The 15243-nt window shown below is 57.5% G+C and overlaps 1 protein-coding gene and 1 non-coding gene across 3 annotated transcripts; one reads left to right on the top strand and one right to left on the bottom strand.

Moving 5' to 3' along the window:
• The first annotated feature begins 557 nt into the window (after positions 1-557).
• Positions 558-9362, top strand: SKOR1 (SKI family transcriptional corepressor 1). Of its 2 annotated transcripts, none has more exons than XM_072963912.1 (9): positions 558-758; positions 980-3188; positions 4253-4343; positions 5261-5368; positions 5902-5973; positions 7331-7405; positions 7661-7735; positions 8248-8313; positions 8821-9362. In XM_072963912.1, exons 1-9 carry the CDS (start codon positions 754-756, stop codon positions 8913-8915), a joined length of 2796 nt encoding a protein of 931 aa, XP_072820013.1. In that variant the 5' UTR covers positions 558-753; the 3' UTR covers positions 8916-9362. The 2 variants fall into 2 exon arrangements, with proteins under 2 accessions (XP_072820013.1, XP_072820012.1); XM_072963911.1 differs by having other exon boundaries at positions 651-742; positions 965-3188.
• A 5102-nt stretch (positions 9363-14464) lies between these two features.
• Positions 14465-14571, bottom strand: LOC140697220 (U6 spliceosomal RNA). The gene has a single exon (XR_012074079.1). It is a non-coding gene; the product is annotated as a U6 spliceosomal RNA (small nuclear RNA).
• Positions 14572-15243: the final 672 nt, after the last annotated feature.

Here is a 15243-nt window from a genome sequence, read left to right as displayed (position 1 = left end):
GCAAAGGAGAAGTGGCTTCTGAGAAACTTCCTTGAGAACCTCTCTGTCCCACGTGCTGACCCAGAGGGAAGCCAGCTTTGGTCTGGAATGCAGCTGAAAATTCAGGAAATGTGGTTAGGAGTTGCTTGACCCTGATCCCACTGATGGCTGGGGAAAAAAAAAACAACAAAAACGGTTTACACTTCCAGCCAGAATCTTTCTATTCAACGAACGCGGGACTCCGAGCGTAGGAGGAGAAGCAAGTGTTTGTGGAAAGTAGCTGTTATCCCGGGGAGCCGCCTTGGCACGGAGCTGGGTGCAGTGGGGACAGCTCTGGGGCTGGGCGCATAAGGCATGCTTTGAAGAGAGTCGGGTTCAGCACCGCGAACAGCGGTCTCCTCAGCCTCTCCCCGCCTCCCTCACGGCCTCTAGACCCTCCTCTTCTCTTTGCCCCCCCGCCCCGCCCCCTGCCGTCTGGAGATGGGCAGTGACCGCCCCTCCCCCCTCCCTATTCCTCCCTGCGCTGCCCCCTCCCGCCCGCGTGCATGCGCGGCTGAGCAGAGGAGCGGCCTGTCCCCGAAGTCCCGGCTTCAGGACCCGGGCGGGTAGGGTAGGCTGCGAGGGTGGCCGAAGGCACACAGATCTGGGTGCCAGGAAGCCTGGGTTCCGCGATGGCTTTGCTGTGTGGCCTTGGGCAAGTCACTTTCCGTCTCTGGGCCCCACCTTCTCCCCAATCCGAAAACGGGATTGGGTTCCTAGCTACTGGGGGCATTCATGAGGTCTCAATTACCCCTCCTCCTCCTCCAAACCCCGCGGGCTTTTGTTCCGGTGCCAACATATGTCTAAATAACAAAAAGCCCCCGTCTAGGGGGCGAATGAGCTTGAACTCCCCATTGCCAAGTTTCTCCGCGCCCCGAACTCGGCGTGCCCTGCTGGGCGGACCCGAGCCGCGGAGGCTCTGAAAATGGCTTATCGGCTCTCTACTTTCTCTGTTTCGCAGGAGCGGCGGCATGGAGGCTCTCACCACTCAGCTGGGGCCGGGGCGCGAGGGCAACTCCTCACCCAACTCCAAGCAGGAGCTGCAGCCCTACTCGGGCTCCAGCGCTCTCAAACCCAACCAGGTGGGCGAGACGTCGCTGTACGGGGTGCCTATCGTGTCTCTGGTCATCGACGGCCAGGAGCGCCTATGCCTGGCGCAGATCTCCAACACTCTCCTCAAGAACTACAGCTACAATGAGATACACAACCGCCGCGTGGCCCTGGGCATCACGTGCGTGCAGTGTACGCCGGTGCAGCTGGAGATTCTGCGTCGGGCCGGGGCCATGCCCATCTCGTCGCGACGCTGCGGCATGATCACGAAGCGCGAGGCCGAACGCCTGTGTAAGTCGTTCCTGGGCGAGCACAAGCCACCCAAACTGCCTGAGAACTTCGCCTTCGATGTGGTGCACGAGTGCGCCTGGGGCTCGCGTGGCAGCTTCATCCCCGCGCGTTACAACAGCTCTCGTGCCAAGTGCATCAAATGCGGTTACTGCAGCATGTACTTCTCGCCTAACAAGTTCATCTTCCACTCGCATCGCACACCCGACGCCAAGTACACGCAGCCCGACGCAGCCAACTTTAACTCGTGGCGCCGACACCTCAAACTCAGTGACAAGTCGGCCACAGACGAGCTGAGCCACGCTTGGGAGGACGTAAAGGCCATGTTCAATGGAGGTACCCGCAAGCGGACCTTCTCTCTGCAAGGAGGCGGCGGCGGCGGCTCTAATGGCGGGTCGGGTGGGCAGGGGAAAGGTGGTGCGGGCGGCGGCGGCAGCGGCCCGGGGTGCGGCGCGGAGATGGCCCCAGGCCCGCCGCCTCACAAAAGCCTGCGCTGTGGCGAGGATGAGGCCGGTGGGCCTCCGGGGCCGCCTCCTCCCCACCCGCAGCGGGGACTCGGTCTGGCGGCGGGAGCCGGCGGCCCCGCGGGCCCTGGTGGGCCTGGTGGCAGCGCGGGCGTACGCAGCTACCCGGTGATCCCAGTGCCCAGCAAGGGCTTTGGCCTCTTGCAGAAGCTGCCCCCGCCGCTTTTCCCTCATCCCTACGGCTTCCCCACGGCCTTCGGCCTCTGCCCCAAGAAGGACGACCCCGTGCTAGGCACTGGCGAACCCAAGGGCGGCCCAGGCACTGGGAGCGGCGGGGGCGGGGGCACCGGCGGAGGCACGGGCGGCCCAGGCACCGGCCACTTGCCGCCGGGGGCGGGGGCTGGCCCGAATGGCGGGGCCATGTTCTGGGGTCACCAGCCCTCCGGGGCAGCCAAGGACGCCGCGGCCGTAGCTGCAGCAGCTGCTGCAGCCACTGTATACCCGACGTTTCCCATGTTCTGGCCGGCGGCAGGCAGCCTCCCGGTGCCGCCCTATCCTGCCGCGCAGAGTCAGGCCAAGGCCGTGGCGGCTGCTGTAGCGGCGGCGGCGGCGGCGGCGGCGGCGGCTGCCGGTGGCGGCGGCCCCGAGCCCCTGGACGGTGCCGAGCCAGCCAAGGAGGGAGGCCTGGGCGCAGAGGAGCGCTGCCCGAGCGCGCTGTCCCGTGGGCCACTGGACGAGGACGGCACGGACGAGGCGCTGCCGCCACCGCTGGCTCCGCTGCCCCCGCCGCCCCCGCCGCCCACACGCAAAGGCTCGTACGTGTCGGCCTTCCGGCCTGTGGTCAAGGACGCCGAGAGCATTGCGAAGCTCTACGGCAGCGCCCGTGACGCGTACGGGGGCGGGCCAGCTCGTGGGCCTGGGCCGGGCGCAGGGGCCGGCGGCGGCTACGTGAGCCCAGACTTTCTGAGCGAGGGCAGCTCAAGCTACCACTCCGCCTCCCCCGACGTGGACACTGCTGACGAGCCCGAGGTGGATGTGGAGTCCAACCGCTTTCCCGACGACGAGGGCGCCCCGGACGAGGGCGAGCCCGGAGTGCCCGGCGCGCCCAGCACAGGAGGCGGCCCGGACGGCGAACAGCCCGCAGGGCCCCCGTCTACCACCTCTTCAGGCGCTGACGGCCCCACAGACTCTCCCGACGGCGGCAGCCCTCGCCCCCGGCGCCGCCCGGGGCTACCCCCAACCAGCCGGTCCGCATTTGGGGACCTGGCGACCGACGACATGGTGCGGAGACCTGAGACGAGCCCGCCGAGCGGCGGCTATGAGCTGCGAGAGCCTTGCGGGCCGCTGGGGGGCCCCGCGCCCGCCAAGGTGAGCCCCGCGCCCCTGCGGCTGGTGGTGTCTCCTCGCTTATCCCTCGGCAGCTTGGGGATGTGGGGCGAGTCCTGGCCGGGTGGGGAGCCGGAATTTAGTTCTGAGCGGATGTTACAGCAGTAGGCCCCGGCTGCTCTCGGTAGGCCCAGCTTCGGGAGTGCCATGGACCCCCCGACTGAGGGTTTCATAAGATAGAAATGTGTGTGCTGTGTTTTTGTTGATGGGAATGGGGAGACAGGTAGAGACAGGCTGTCACACAGAGACAGATAGAAATACAATGGGTCTGGAGGGAGAAAGTGGAGGAGGGAAAGGGACCAAAAGCCAGAGAAAAGCGAGAAGGGCGTAGCACGCCCGCCTGGATGGGGATCAGAGCTCAGGGGAAGATGAGCGGGAAAGGAGGGGAGAGGGCGGCCTTTCCCCCAAACCGCAATACAGGGTACCCGGAACCTTCCTCTGACCCAAGTCGTAGATTTCCGAGTCTCTTCGAACTTGGGAACCTCAGGGTTCCTTGGAAGAAAACTGTCGAGACGGTTTTCGGGGCGAAAGAGGGGATCTCGGGTTGGCAGGGACGCGGGTTCGGGTGGGGTGTGTGTGTGTGCTGCTAAGCTGGAATCGTTGGCCGTTTGAAAATGGGTGCGCACACCTGTACATTTCCATTCGGTCCATTAAAATAGGAATCATTAGCCGCATGCTAAAGGAGTCATTTATGCCGAGGACTGGGCGCGGGCGGGAGGGAAGATGACGAAAAGGAGGCCGGCAAAGAGGGTGGGGGCGGCTTTCAGCAGCCTTTGGCTTGGAAGCCGCTTCGTATTTCGGGTAATTTTCTCGAGGGCGGTAATAATTACTCGGGATCTACAGTGGTGATGCGGCCTCAGAGGGCGCAGGGCTAGGGCGCAGGGCTATGCCGCGTGCGTCACGGCCGCCCGGGGTGCTCCGGTCCCGCGGGCAAACTGACCTCAGTCACCTCCTCAGGTTTCCTTCCGGCCGCGGTTCAGGGCTGGGCGGCACCGAGGCTCCGCCAAGCGCCCTCCTAACCGCCTGTCATTTCTCGGCCGCCGCAGGTGTACGCGCCCGAGCGGGACGAGCACGTGAAGAGCGCGGCGGCGGCGCTGGGGCCCGCGGCCTCCTACCTCTGCACCCCCGAGGCCCACGGTAACGCCCCCAGCCCCCCTGCCAAGGTCGTAGGACAACCGTGATAGGAGGACCGCGGGCAGAGGGCCGGGGCCAGGGGAGGCCTGCGAGGAAAAACGGGAGGAGGAAAGAAAGAGCAGAGAAAACGAGAGAAAGAGGGAGAGGGAAAGAAAACCAGAGAAAGAAAAAGGAAGCTAAGCGAGGACTCCCAATAACTTGCATCGTTTGGTTACTTAACAACAGACCACCCTCCCCAGAACACAGACACCGCTCACGTACACTTCATTCACTGGGTTAAACCTTTTAAAAGACACTCTTGGCACCCTTTTAAAGTCCTTTCGTTTATTTAGCAAGTGTTTTGGCCCCAAGTTCCCCTGTGGTGAGGCCTGGTCCGGGCGGAGGTGGGGGCGCTTGGTGGCGCGCTTGGGTACCCCTGAAACGCCGTGGTAGCTGTAGCCCAACGCGGCGGTAGCCCAGCACGTGCGCGCGCGGGACCCAATGGCTCTCAAAGGAGGGGTTGAGGGTCGCAGAAATCCGGGCAGGCCGAGCCCGGGAGGGTGTCTCCCCCGCTGAGGCTACCCGGCGGGTCGCCGCCTGGACCGCGTTCTTGGCGCAGGTAGACCTGGCGGCCACGCGCGCTCGCGGTGCCCCAGTATCTGCGCGCGATGTAGGTCGCTCGTCCCTGGTGGGCTCGGCTGCTCGTTTCGCTCTTTTCCGAGGGGCTGGGGAGGGGGCGTGGAACCGGAGATGAGCAGATCGCGCGTGAAGGAGGGGGGTGCCCGGCCCAAAGCCTGAGGGTGCGGGCCCAGGCGCGCAGCCGGCAACCAGCGGCGGCCACGAAGCTTTTAATTAGGGCTCGGGCGCCCCGACCGCGGCAGCTCTGTATCGGGGTCACGGTTTCTTTGCCTCTCCTTGAAACTCGGTTTATTGCCTTTAAGAGCCGGATAAGGAAGACAATCATTCGACCGCCGACGATTTGGAAACGAGGAAATCCTATCCAGACCAAAGGAGTATCTCCCAGCCAAGTCCCGCAAATACAGACCGAGGTGAGCCCTAGGACCCTCACGCACCACCCCCACCCCAGAGCTAGAGCCCAGGTCGCCCAGGTTTGCACTGGCTCCGGCTTGCGAGGAAGGTTTCCCATCAAGCCTAAGGGGCTGCCGGTCCCCTCTCGAGGCTGGCAGATAAATATTTAAACAGCGTGGGCAAGGTTCTGGCACTCCTTCTGAGTTGCTTGCCTCCTTGGTGGCTTCGGGGATCTTCCGGGTAAGGCAAGGAGGCTTAATGGAAGGAAATAAGCATCATCACCCACATAAAACAGGTCAAAGGGCACTTCCTGCCCTAAGGTAGCCTGTTTTCCCTGGGTCCACTCTCCTCCAGTGGGTCACTCTAACATATTGGCTGTAGCCCCTAAAATAAGGCCTTGAAAGGTGGGTAATACTGGATGCCTGTAACTGTCTTCTCTGAAGGCAGAGTCTGAAATTGGTCCCCAAATTAGTGCAGTTCCCAGGAAGCTCACGGTTCCGCTCCTAAGGCCTCGCTCAGGAGAAAACCCCTCTCGCTTGCCCTTGTGTCCCAGGTGAAGATGGACTCACCCTAGATGTCACGGGAACTCAACTAGTGGAGAAAGATATCGAGAACTTGGCCAGAGGTGAGGTTAACCCTGTGAAATGGGGTATATGCTGTGCGTGGGGGAGACCGGGCCTTCTTGTAGCGGGTGTTATTCCTGTAGGAGTGAGTGTGAGACAACAAGGCTCCTGGGGAAATCAGTCTTCACTGAGCCAAAAGGGTACTCCCCTGGACACATTATCCTGGCACAGAGGTGGGGGGGGGTAAGGGGGAGGGGAGAGGGAGTCAACCACCCTGGAGTTCCCATGGTCCAGACTTTCTGGATAAGAGCCTTTCTGAGAATGAGCAATGAGTAATGATCCTCAGAACTTGATGCATGTGGACAATCAGACGGGACAATCTGGGTCTCTCAACCTCATGGGAAAACATGACATTTTCTGAATAGCAAGATTTTGTGGAGGCATTTACTTTAGGAACGTCTGAGAGGTTAATTTTTTTCCCTGAAATTAATGCAGAATGACTCCACCCCACCCTAAATGGGGTGAGGATGGAGCTTGTTGGTGGAATGGGATCCTAGGAGTGAAGCAAGGGAAAGAGGATGGCTTGAGGCACAGAAAGAGGAGCCTCTCACCCCACTTTGCTCTTCTGTCTCCCATTTTTCTGTTTTTGGAGCATCTGCCAAGGGAGGGTTTCTCAGAGAAACTCCCCATGTGGAGGACCCAGATACCAACTGCTCCATGGTTAGGGCAGCTCCCTGCCACTCCTTTGGAGCTGCTTTTGAGGGCATCCACGAGGCTTTCCACACCCAATTCCCCCCCTACCCGGGGTTGGACTTGGAAATTGGTGTGAGGAGGGAGAGAAGCATTGTTGCTCTTCCATTCTTCTTAATTATGGAGTTTACAGTCTATGCAATTACCTTCAAAATCCTTAGTGCTGTATATGAGGGTTCTTAATATGGATGTGGGGTCCTGGGACCTTTTGAAATTGTAAACTGTGGTGAATATGTGTATTTTTCCAGGGCGGGGGTCCAAGACTTTGGATTCTCCCTGGTCTGTATCGTTGAAGGGAGTGATTAGGTCTGTCATTTGAAGATGTAAACTGAGTCTTTGTGGGCCAACCTCTAAGTTTAGTGAGTTAGGAACAACTTAGAATGGATACAAAGCTGGTTAGTGCCTGGGGCCAGGGCCTAGAAGTCTAGCATGCGTTCTGCTGTCCTGAATTTGATTCTCCTGGGCAACTTCATCCCCTAACCCCATTTCCTGCGCAAAATCTTTTGGATGCAGATAGAAAAACTGACTGCTGAGGGTCTCCACTATCCAGTCCCACCCTCCTCAGCTCCCATCTCAGGGCTGCCGGCCAGGACAGGACCTGGCTGCCTTATAGGCCCCCCTGAGTCCCACCACCCTCCTCCTTTACCTCCCACTCTGGCCCCTTCACAGACGAATTGCAAAAATTGCTCCTGGAACAAATGGAGCTCCGAAAGAAGCTGGAGCGAGAATTTCAGAGTCTCAAAGGTACCCCCATTCCAACCCGCCCGAACCTCATCTCCAGAGCCTTCTTCCCGCACGCCCCGGCCTCGCCCCAGGACCCCCGTGCAGGCATCTGCCGCTGCGCGCGCAGCCGGAGCCGCCGAACTCCCCCCTTTCCCAGGGTTACCCGCTAGGCCAACGACGGAGGGGGTGGGGCTGGGGCTGGGGAGTGGGGAGTGGGGAAATAGGACCGAGGGAGGGGGCTGTGCGTAACAGCTCTCACTTAATCAATTTGCACAGATAATTTTCAGGATCAAATGAAGAGGGAATTGGCTTATCGAGAAGAAATGGTGCAACAGCTGCAAATTGTCAGAGGTAAGACGGGAGTCAGGTGAGCGCGTGCACGGGCCGTAACTGCCTCTCGTCTGGCAGGAGCCGCAATGTTGGCTCAGTCATTTGGATTTAAATTGAAGGTAATTTAACAATTATTTTTTTTATTTAATATCCTTTGTATACTCGGATTAGCCTCAGAATGGCAAGCGAGCCCAGCAAACGGCTTGCAGGCATCATTACATGGAGTGATTGAACTTCTTATCGCGGCAATTTCCATGGTTTCTAAATTAAAAATCGAGGCGTAAAATTACCTGGGAAGTAATGCCTAAGTTTGCTTTAATTTTGGTTAGATCCGTCTGCCTTTAAGCGCCATCCCAGGCCATTTCCTCCCTCCGCCAAGCTGCAGTTTGGAGCTTCGACGCCCCCTCCCTCGGTCCCCAGGACTTGTTTCTGCCAGGGGCTGAGCTCTGAGAAGAGGGTGAGGCCCGGGCTGTGACCCCAATGGGCCCTAAGGTGGTCTCATTTCCTCACCAGCTACTTCCCATGTCTTCCAGACACTCTGTGTAACGAACTTGACCAAGAGCGGAAGGCACGCTATGCCATCCAGCAGAAATTAAAAGGTGCGGAAGCCGGGGGATAAAGATAGGAAGGGTGCTAGGCGCTGGCTGTGCCGGCGAATGAATGAATGAATGAATGAATGCACGACGTGGCTAGTGAAAAGGGAAGGCCAGGTCTACATGGATCAGAAGCTGAGAGGAGAGAAATGGGAATTGATTTTAATGGAGAAATGATTCTCGAACGGTGGGCTAGGGAGAAAGAGCCCTTGAGCTCTGGGCATTGGGAAGTCGGTCATCGCTTCCAAATCTGGTCTTGGGCTGATCTTACTGTGCCTCAGTTTCCTCTTCTGTAAAATGGAGCTATTGAACCTGAGCAGTGATTCTGAATCGCCAGGATCTCTCCACTGCCCTCCCATCTTCTGATCCGCTCCCTTGAGAGCTCCTGAGGCTGAAGCGGGTGGGTGAGACCCTCATAGACGGGTAGAGGGGTGGCGCGTGTACCGCTCGGGTGAGGCGAGGCAAAGTAAGGCAGGCGAGGCGCGCAACGGGCCAACTCGGCTGTCTCCCCAGAAGCCCACGACGCCCTGCACCACTTCTCCTGCAAGATGCTGACGCCCCGGCACTGCACTGGTAACTGCTCCTTCAAGCCCCCGCTGTTGCCCTAGGGCCGGCCCGACCGCGCCCACGCGCCCTCAAGCCATGCTGCTCTCTTCTTGTAAATACCTGTGGCCGCGGCGGCCGAGAGCGAGATACAAGCCATTCAGACCGGACCGATGTAAATACAGCCTCCCGCCCGCCCGCTCTCCTCCCGGGCGCCTCGGCCTTGGCCGCCCCCTCCCGGGCGACCCAGCCCAGGACCCCTTCTTCATTTCCAAATGTAAATATCACCTCGCCCCACGGTTGAACTCCGGGGCATCGGACTTCATGGGGTTAACTGGACCGAAGGGGGTAAAAAAAGGGGAGGGGCCCCCCTACAGCTTCGGAACCCCTATTGTGAATACAATGTAGCAACTTCTCTGGCCCCGCGCTCCCCGCCCCGTCCACTTCTGAAACTTGTTCCTAACGACAAAGTGGCTATGTGCAATGGATATAAATGTACTGTGAGTCTCTTGGTTCAGTATTGGGTTCACTTTAATTTATTTATGCTATAAATTATTTTGCCTCCTTCTCCTGGACCTACTTCCAAGTCCATTTTGCATTCCCCCTTGGGTTTTGCTTTGTCTATTTTTTGTTGTAATCTCTTGATGTAACAGCACTTTAAAAAGGGCGACAACTGACTCACAAGATGGAAACCACCTTGATTGGGGAGACCACCCTGTATCCGTGACTTTTGTTTTTAATAATAAAAAAAAAGTGAATCTGTCACTTCCTGGGGCTGTGGAGGTGGGAGTGTGGCTGGAGGAGGGGCGGGGGGCGGAGGCAGGCTGAGGGCCACGCAACAGGTGGGATGTGCGGACCGCAGCTCGGGTTCAGGGGCGCTCAAGCTGAAAATCGCGCCGGCTCAGGTGAGCAGCGGCGAACACCCCGACCTCTCCACCAGTCCTCCAGGCACACCCAGCTTGCCCAGCAGCAACCCTCGCCCCACGTTTAGGATCCTTCCTGGGGCCTCCGCCGGGAAAAGGAACTACCGCAAGTATCTGACTCTTGAGAGTTTACTTGTGCCCATTTGCACACCTGCCCCCCCCCGGGGAAGACACCTCCAGGGTGTCAGGGACCGAATTCTCGCCCAGCCCGAAGTTCCAGGTTCAACCAGAACTGCCAGGAGGCGCGGGCACCGTCGGCCTGGCCTAGGGGCGGGAGGGACAGGGTACGTGGGGGTGGGTCTGGGTCCCGCAGGCCTGGAAGGCTCGCGGGAGACTCTCCGCTTGTGCGCAGATGCCCTGCCGCCTGCCTCGCTGCTACCCGGAGGGAGGAAGCCCTGGTGGTTTTTAAGTTTCCGTCCATTTTAGTCCCAGGGGGATAGAGGACGTCGAGAAGCCCGAGGAGGAAGGTGAGATACGCCGGCCGCTGGAGTCCGTGGGGACGGCCGCGGTTGCTGAGGCCTTACCTTGCCCCCCTCCTCCCTTCGGCCTCAGTTTCCACAGCGCACCTGCTGCTTGGGCTGCAGATAAAGGATGGAAACTGCAGCGCGCTCTTTGGAGCGGGAGGAGAGTGCGGCTCGAGTGGGAAAGCGCATGGTCGCGGGAGTCATTCAGTCCTGGCTTCCAATTTCCCCTCCTTAGCTGACTAGCAGGAGTGCTGTGTCCTGCCCTTAATTCTTCCTAGGCCTCCGTTTCGGCCTCTAAATTAATATTCAGGCCTCTGTCCCCGCCGGCGCGTGGACGCGCTGTGGGAGGGAAGCCAGCGCAGGGCAGCGCTCCGCAGCCCGGACCCCCACCCCGACGACGCAGCCCTCCGACGCCCCGGGGTCCCCACTGCTCGTCTCCTGGCGGCGCTGGGCGGCCTGGACGGAGACCCTGGAGGCGGGCGTTCAGTACCGGGCCGCCGGACGAGCAGCTCGGGGCCCGGGAGCCCTCGGTTGCGAGGGTGCGGAAATTTCGTGGCGGGTCGTCCAGAGGACCCGGGGCGGAGTCGACGAGCAAGGGCGCCATCGGGGCCTCCCGCAAGGGGCACAGGCAGGACGCCAGGCCCCGGACACCCTGCGCTGGGGCTCGGAGCCCTCATGTCCCAGGATATTCCGAGGTACTAGATCCAGAGGGGACAGGAGAGAGAATGGCGGTGCGGGCGCCGGGTAATCCGTGAGGTGTCGCCAAGGGTTGAAATCGCCTTGGGACACGCGATTATCCCGACAGGGACCCTGCAGGGAACGGGATCATTCCTTCAGTGTACCAAAGGGGAAACAGGTCCGGAGAGGAGAGCCACGCGTCCCCAGGGCGTACCAAGGGCGAGCGGAGCTGGGACCTGCGGGGAGCGCGGGCTGGGAGAGTGCACGCGCCTTTTCCCTTTGGGCGGGGCCGCTTCTTTGGAAGCGGCACTTTCCTTCTCTGTAAAATGGGATCAACTGTTACTACCCAGAAAGTTCCGTGGCTGCGGCCCACATTGAAGAGCCTGGCAAGTATTCCTCTTCACCTTTCCTTTCCGGATTCCCCAAACAACGGGGAAAGCGCCGTAGGCGTCTGGGACCTGCCGGAAAGGGCGACCCATCTGCCGGAATCTCTGTGGATTGGAGGTGTAGGCGGATGCGACCCAGAAAGCTCTGTCGCAAAAGCCCTCCTGGGCTCCGACTCCCTTCAGAAGTGGTTTGTTCCCCCCCAAATGTTAATAACCAAACGATTGGTATGGATGTAATTATCAATAATTATACGAATTATTGCTGATTGCGGGGCTCGTAGCTACTTTAATTAGTTTACCAGATTCTAATTAAGTTAAATGAAACATTAATAGGGAAAATATGTTTTGGAAAAAAAAATCCAAGCTTTTTAAAAAAGTCTATTTCTCGCCACAACGTTGCCACCTTGCGACACATTTTAGGCATTACAGCCAACGTCCGAAGGCCTCAGACTAGGGGCGTCTTGTTTTAGGGAGAAAGAGTGGGGCTTGGGGAATCTGGAGCCAGCTATAGGGCACAGAATTTCTTCCCCGCTGTTTGTTCCACATCTCGGCCCCGGCGGTGCCCACAGGAGGTCGGGATCTGGAGACTGAGGTCTGGGGGTGAAGAATCAGGTAAACATGCCTCTTCAACCTCCCACTCCTTTTTCAGCAGAGGAACTCCAGACCCCTGATGAGGAGCTGGGGTAGGGCTGGTGGTCTCTATCTTCACCTGTCCCGGAAAATCCAGGGTGATAAACTGAGCGAAGGTGGGAGGAGCAGGCGTAGACAGTGTCAAGCTGCTTGATTTTTCACTCCTCTGGGAGAAACCAGTAGTTGCTCCCAACCTCCATTTCCTCTGCACATTGGGGTAATCTGTCAGCAGATGACCCTTGGAAGACCCCTGGATTCCTGGGAGTAACCTCTGTGTTACTGTGGTACTTGGTTCATGAAGCTAATAGGGTGCTCACCTCCCTGAGTTAACCTAGGTCGGGTGTTTCTGTTTCTCAAAGGACTGTAGGTGCCTCTGCAACTAAGCCACATCTTGCTCTTCCTTGTGGCCTTCAACACAGGGCCCAGTGCATCACAGGTACTCAACAGATGTAGATGAATGGGTTCCATCTTTGTGGTTCATCTGGGTACTGACAATGTCTGGGAGAAGGAATCCTTAGGTGCTCTGGACAATAGCTACTGGGAAGTAATTAAGTTCGTTGGCATAGTTAATTAAATACAGGCTTACTGCTCAGAAGATCCTTCATTAATAGGATTAGTTTTAGGGGGCAGGGGGCAGGTAAAGTATTGTCAACCTAGGACAGGAAAGCTTTCTTCCCCTTCCAACTGCATCCCAAAGAGGGTGATCCTTCACCCCATCTACTTTTGCAAGGTCACTGGGTGCATTCCTGTCCACCCATTCCCAGCTACCCTGATATAAAGTCTAGCCTTGATCCTTTGCAAAAATGTGACTCCTGTCCTTGAACACTAACAAAAGCAGAACCAGACCTGCATGTTCTTTATACTATTCTAAACTGTCTCATTTCCCACTTCACACCTCCAGGGGGAATATAGTGTTTGGTTAAGAGCACAAGCTCTAGAGCCAGATTTCCTGGGTCTTGGTCCCTTCTCTGACATTGACTAGATGTGTGGGCAAGTTGTTGAATCTCTGTACTTCAGCTTCCTCATGAATATTATGACGCAAAAAGGATACCTACCTCATAGAGCTGTGCAGAACTGCAACAGCCAGCTGGGTCTTTGGCTTTTACAGCACTAGGAATTTCCTGTGTCTTTCCTGATTTCTGCTGAGGCAAGGGTTATGTCAAGAAGGATGAAGAAGGATGAGTTTCTTTAGGAGAGAGAGCCAAACCAACATTGGTCATTTCCTTGTTGGGCATCCCAGAAAGAAACCTTTGAAACTACTCATCCAATTGCCCAAGTGGCCTCCAAGGAACCAGGTATATTGGGGGGAAGAAAGGAAAACCAAGATCGTCCTCTAACTCCATGCGTTGGAGGCGGTGAGCCGAGGAGGCGCAACGAGAGGTACCACAGATCCTTATTTTCGGTTGTTACCTCCACTTAAGAGAACAGAAATGGATCCTTGCTGGAACGCTGGTGGGTGGCTCTGACCACCCGCCAGCAGAGGACCCAACACTGCTCTGGGTGGGGAGGTCCTGGGGCTCCATGTCTGTCCATCTGCCTTGACTGAGGTGAGCACAGAGCCTGGGCGCTGTGAGGACGCTGGAGCAGACCAACCAGGCTCCCAGTGACTGCAGGACTGTCAGGCTGACTGCGTGCGTGTTCAGGCACCAGGAAAGTATATGTGCAGTTTTCTCCTGGAAAGAATGGCATCTCAAAAACACTGACAAATGCATCACAGGAAATCTGAACTTTGTTGGCCTTTCCTCCCCACCCTTCTCATCTTACGAATTAGGACTGTGCTATTTGCAGTTGAATTACCTGGGGGCAGGACCCAGGTCTTTTCAGGGTCTATGCCTCTAAAGGTCTTATCAGGCTTTGCTTCAGATACTTACTAGTTATATGATCATGCCCAGGTGGCTCTACCTCTCAGTGTCTCCTGTGAATGGTGGCAATAATACCCACAAGGCAGGGCTGTCGGAAGTATTAAAAATGAGATCTCTGTGAAGGACATGGTAATGTTCAATAAGGAGTGGGTTCTTTCTTTCTTCCTTCCTTTCTTCCTTCCTTTCTTCCTTCCTTTCTTTCTCTCTCTCTTTCTTTCTCTCTCTCTTTCTCTCTCTCTCTTTCTTTCTTTCTCTCTTCTTTCTTTCTTTCTCTTTCTTTCTTTCTTTCTTTCTTTCTTTCTTTCTTTCTTTCTTTTCTTTCTTTCTTTTTCAGAGGCAGCTTGAGGAGTCAGTCTTGTTCCAAGTTCCTGTTATAGTACAGCTTAACGTTTATGGTAGCACTAAGGTCCTGTTATGTTTTGGAGGTGAAACGGATCAACTTTAGCAAGGCCGTTTCTGAGTGCAGAACTCAGTTCAGAGGGAAGCAGAGGCAAGATTTGAAAGACTGAAGACTGAGGCCCAAGAGCCAAACGTAAAAAGCACAGCAGAGCGATGAATCTGACCACCCACACTTACTTTTATTCCATCTCCAGGGACTCCTTTGTGTCAAAAAGTAGAACCTGTTCAGCTTGCAGCTCAATGCAAACACTTTTTAAGGGAGTCTCAGGGACAAAAATATGGAACGCTTCACGAATTTGCGTGTCATCCTTGCGCAGGGGCCATGCTAATCTTCTCTGTATCGTTCCAATTTTAGTATATGTGCTGCCGAAGCGAGCACGACCAATAGGCTCGCTCGTGAAGTATATAAAGCTAAGAATATCAAAATCTTCTCGGTTATGGTGATCTTACTGTCAACTTTATTTTTAATTCTAAAGTATCTAAGAAGTTACTACCTTCTGTATCACACATGCTGTCATTATCTGTTTGTAGTTACGACTAGCTGAAATCTAATTGTCTCCCTAACCTTGTTACATCCCATATGCAAATGAAGGGACCATGGGAAATTGGCCCTCCTCCCTACCGACCTCGGTGCGCCTGGCGGACAGCGCGGGCAGGCACGCTGGGTCACGTGCTGCGCGTTCCCCGCGCGCCTCTTCCGTGCCCGCCGGGCTGTGCGCGCGGGGGCCTGCCCCCCGCCCGGGCCCTCCCGGCTCGTGGCAGAGGAGAACGCCCCGGGAAGTGCCCCCCGTAACCGCGCAGGGTAGTGTCTGCGCGGCGAGAATGTTTTTGCGGGGTGGGGGCCGCGGTGCCAGTGAGGTCCCCACGGAAGTGCGGTCCCGGACCCCCAAAACGTTTGCGGCCAGATGGCCGGGCTGGGACCGGCGACCCCTGTGAGGGCTGGAGCCGCCGGCCGTGAACCGGAAGGGGCTGGGCAGGGGCGGCCGAGGGCTGCGGCTTCAGCTCGATCGGGGTCAGGGCGCGCCGCTGCTTCCCCCGGGGCTCTCAGGAC

The sequence above is a fragment of the Vicugna pacos genome, chromosome 6 (genome assembly GCF_048564905.1).
Source record: "Vicugna pacos chromosome 6, VicPac4, whole genome shotgun sequence".
Lineage (NCBI taxonomy): Eukaryota > Metazoa > Chordata > Mammalia > Artiodactyla > Camelidae > Vicugna > Vicugna pacos.
This window is presented reverse-complemented; position numbering and strand designations above follow the sequence as displayed.

What these genes read in the sequence shown, in the direction of transcription:
- SKOR1 (XM_072963911.1), top strand. Translation starts at nt 651, where the DNA reads ATGGCTTTGCTGTGTGGCCTTGGGCAAGTCACTTTCCGTCTCTGGGCC. An exon ending in GGGATTGGGTTCCTAGCTAC is followed by an intron (nt 743 to 964) that starts TGGGGGCATTCA and finishes CGGCTCTCTACT; the next exon opens with TTCTCTGTTTCGCAGGAGCG. An exon ending in GGGGCCCCGCGCCCGCCAAG is followed by an intron (nt 3,189 to 4,252) that starts GTGAGCCCCGCG and finishes CGGCCGCCGCAG; the next exon opens with GTGTACGCGCCCGAGCGGGA.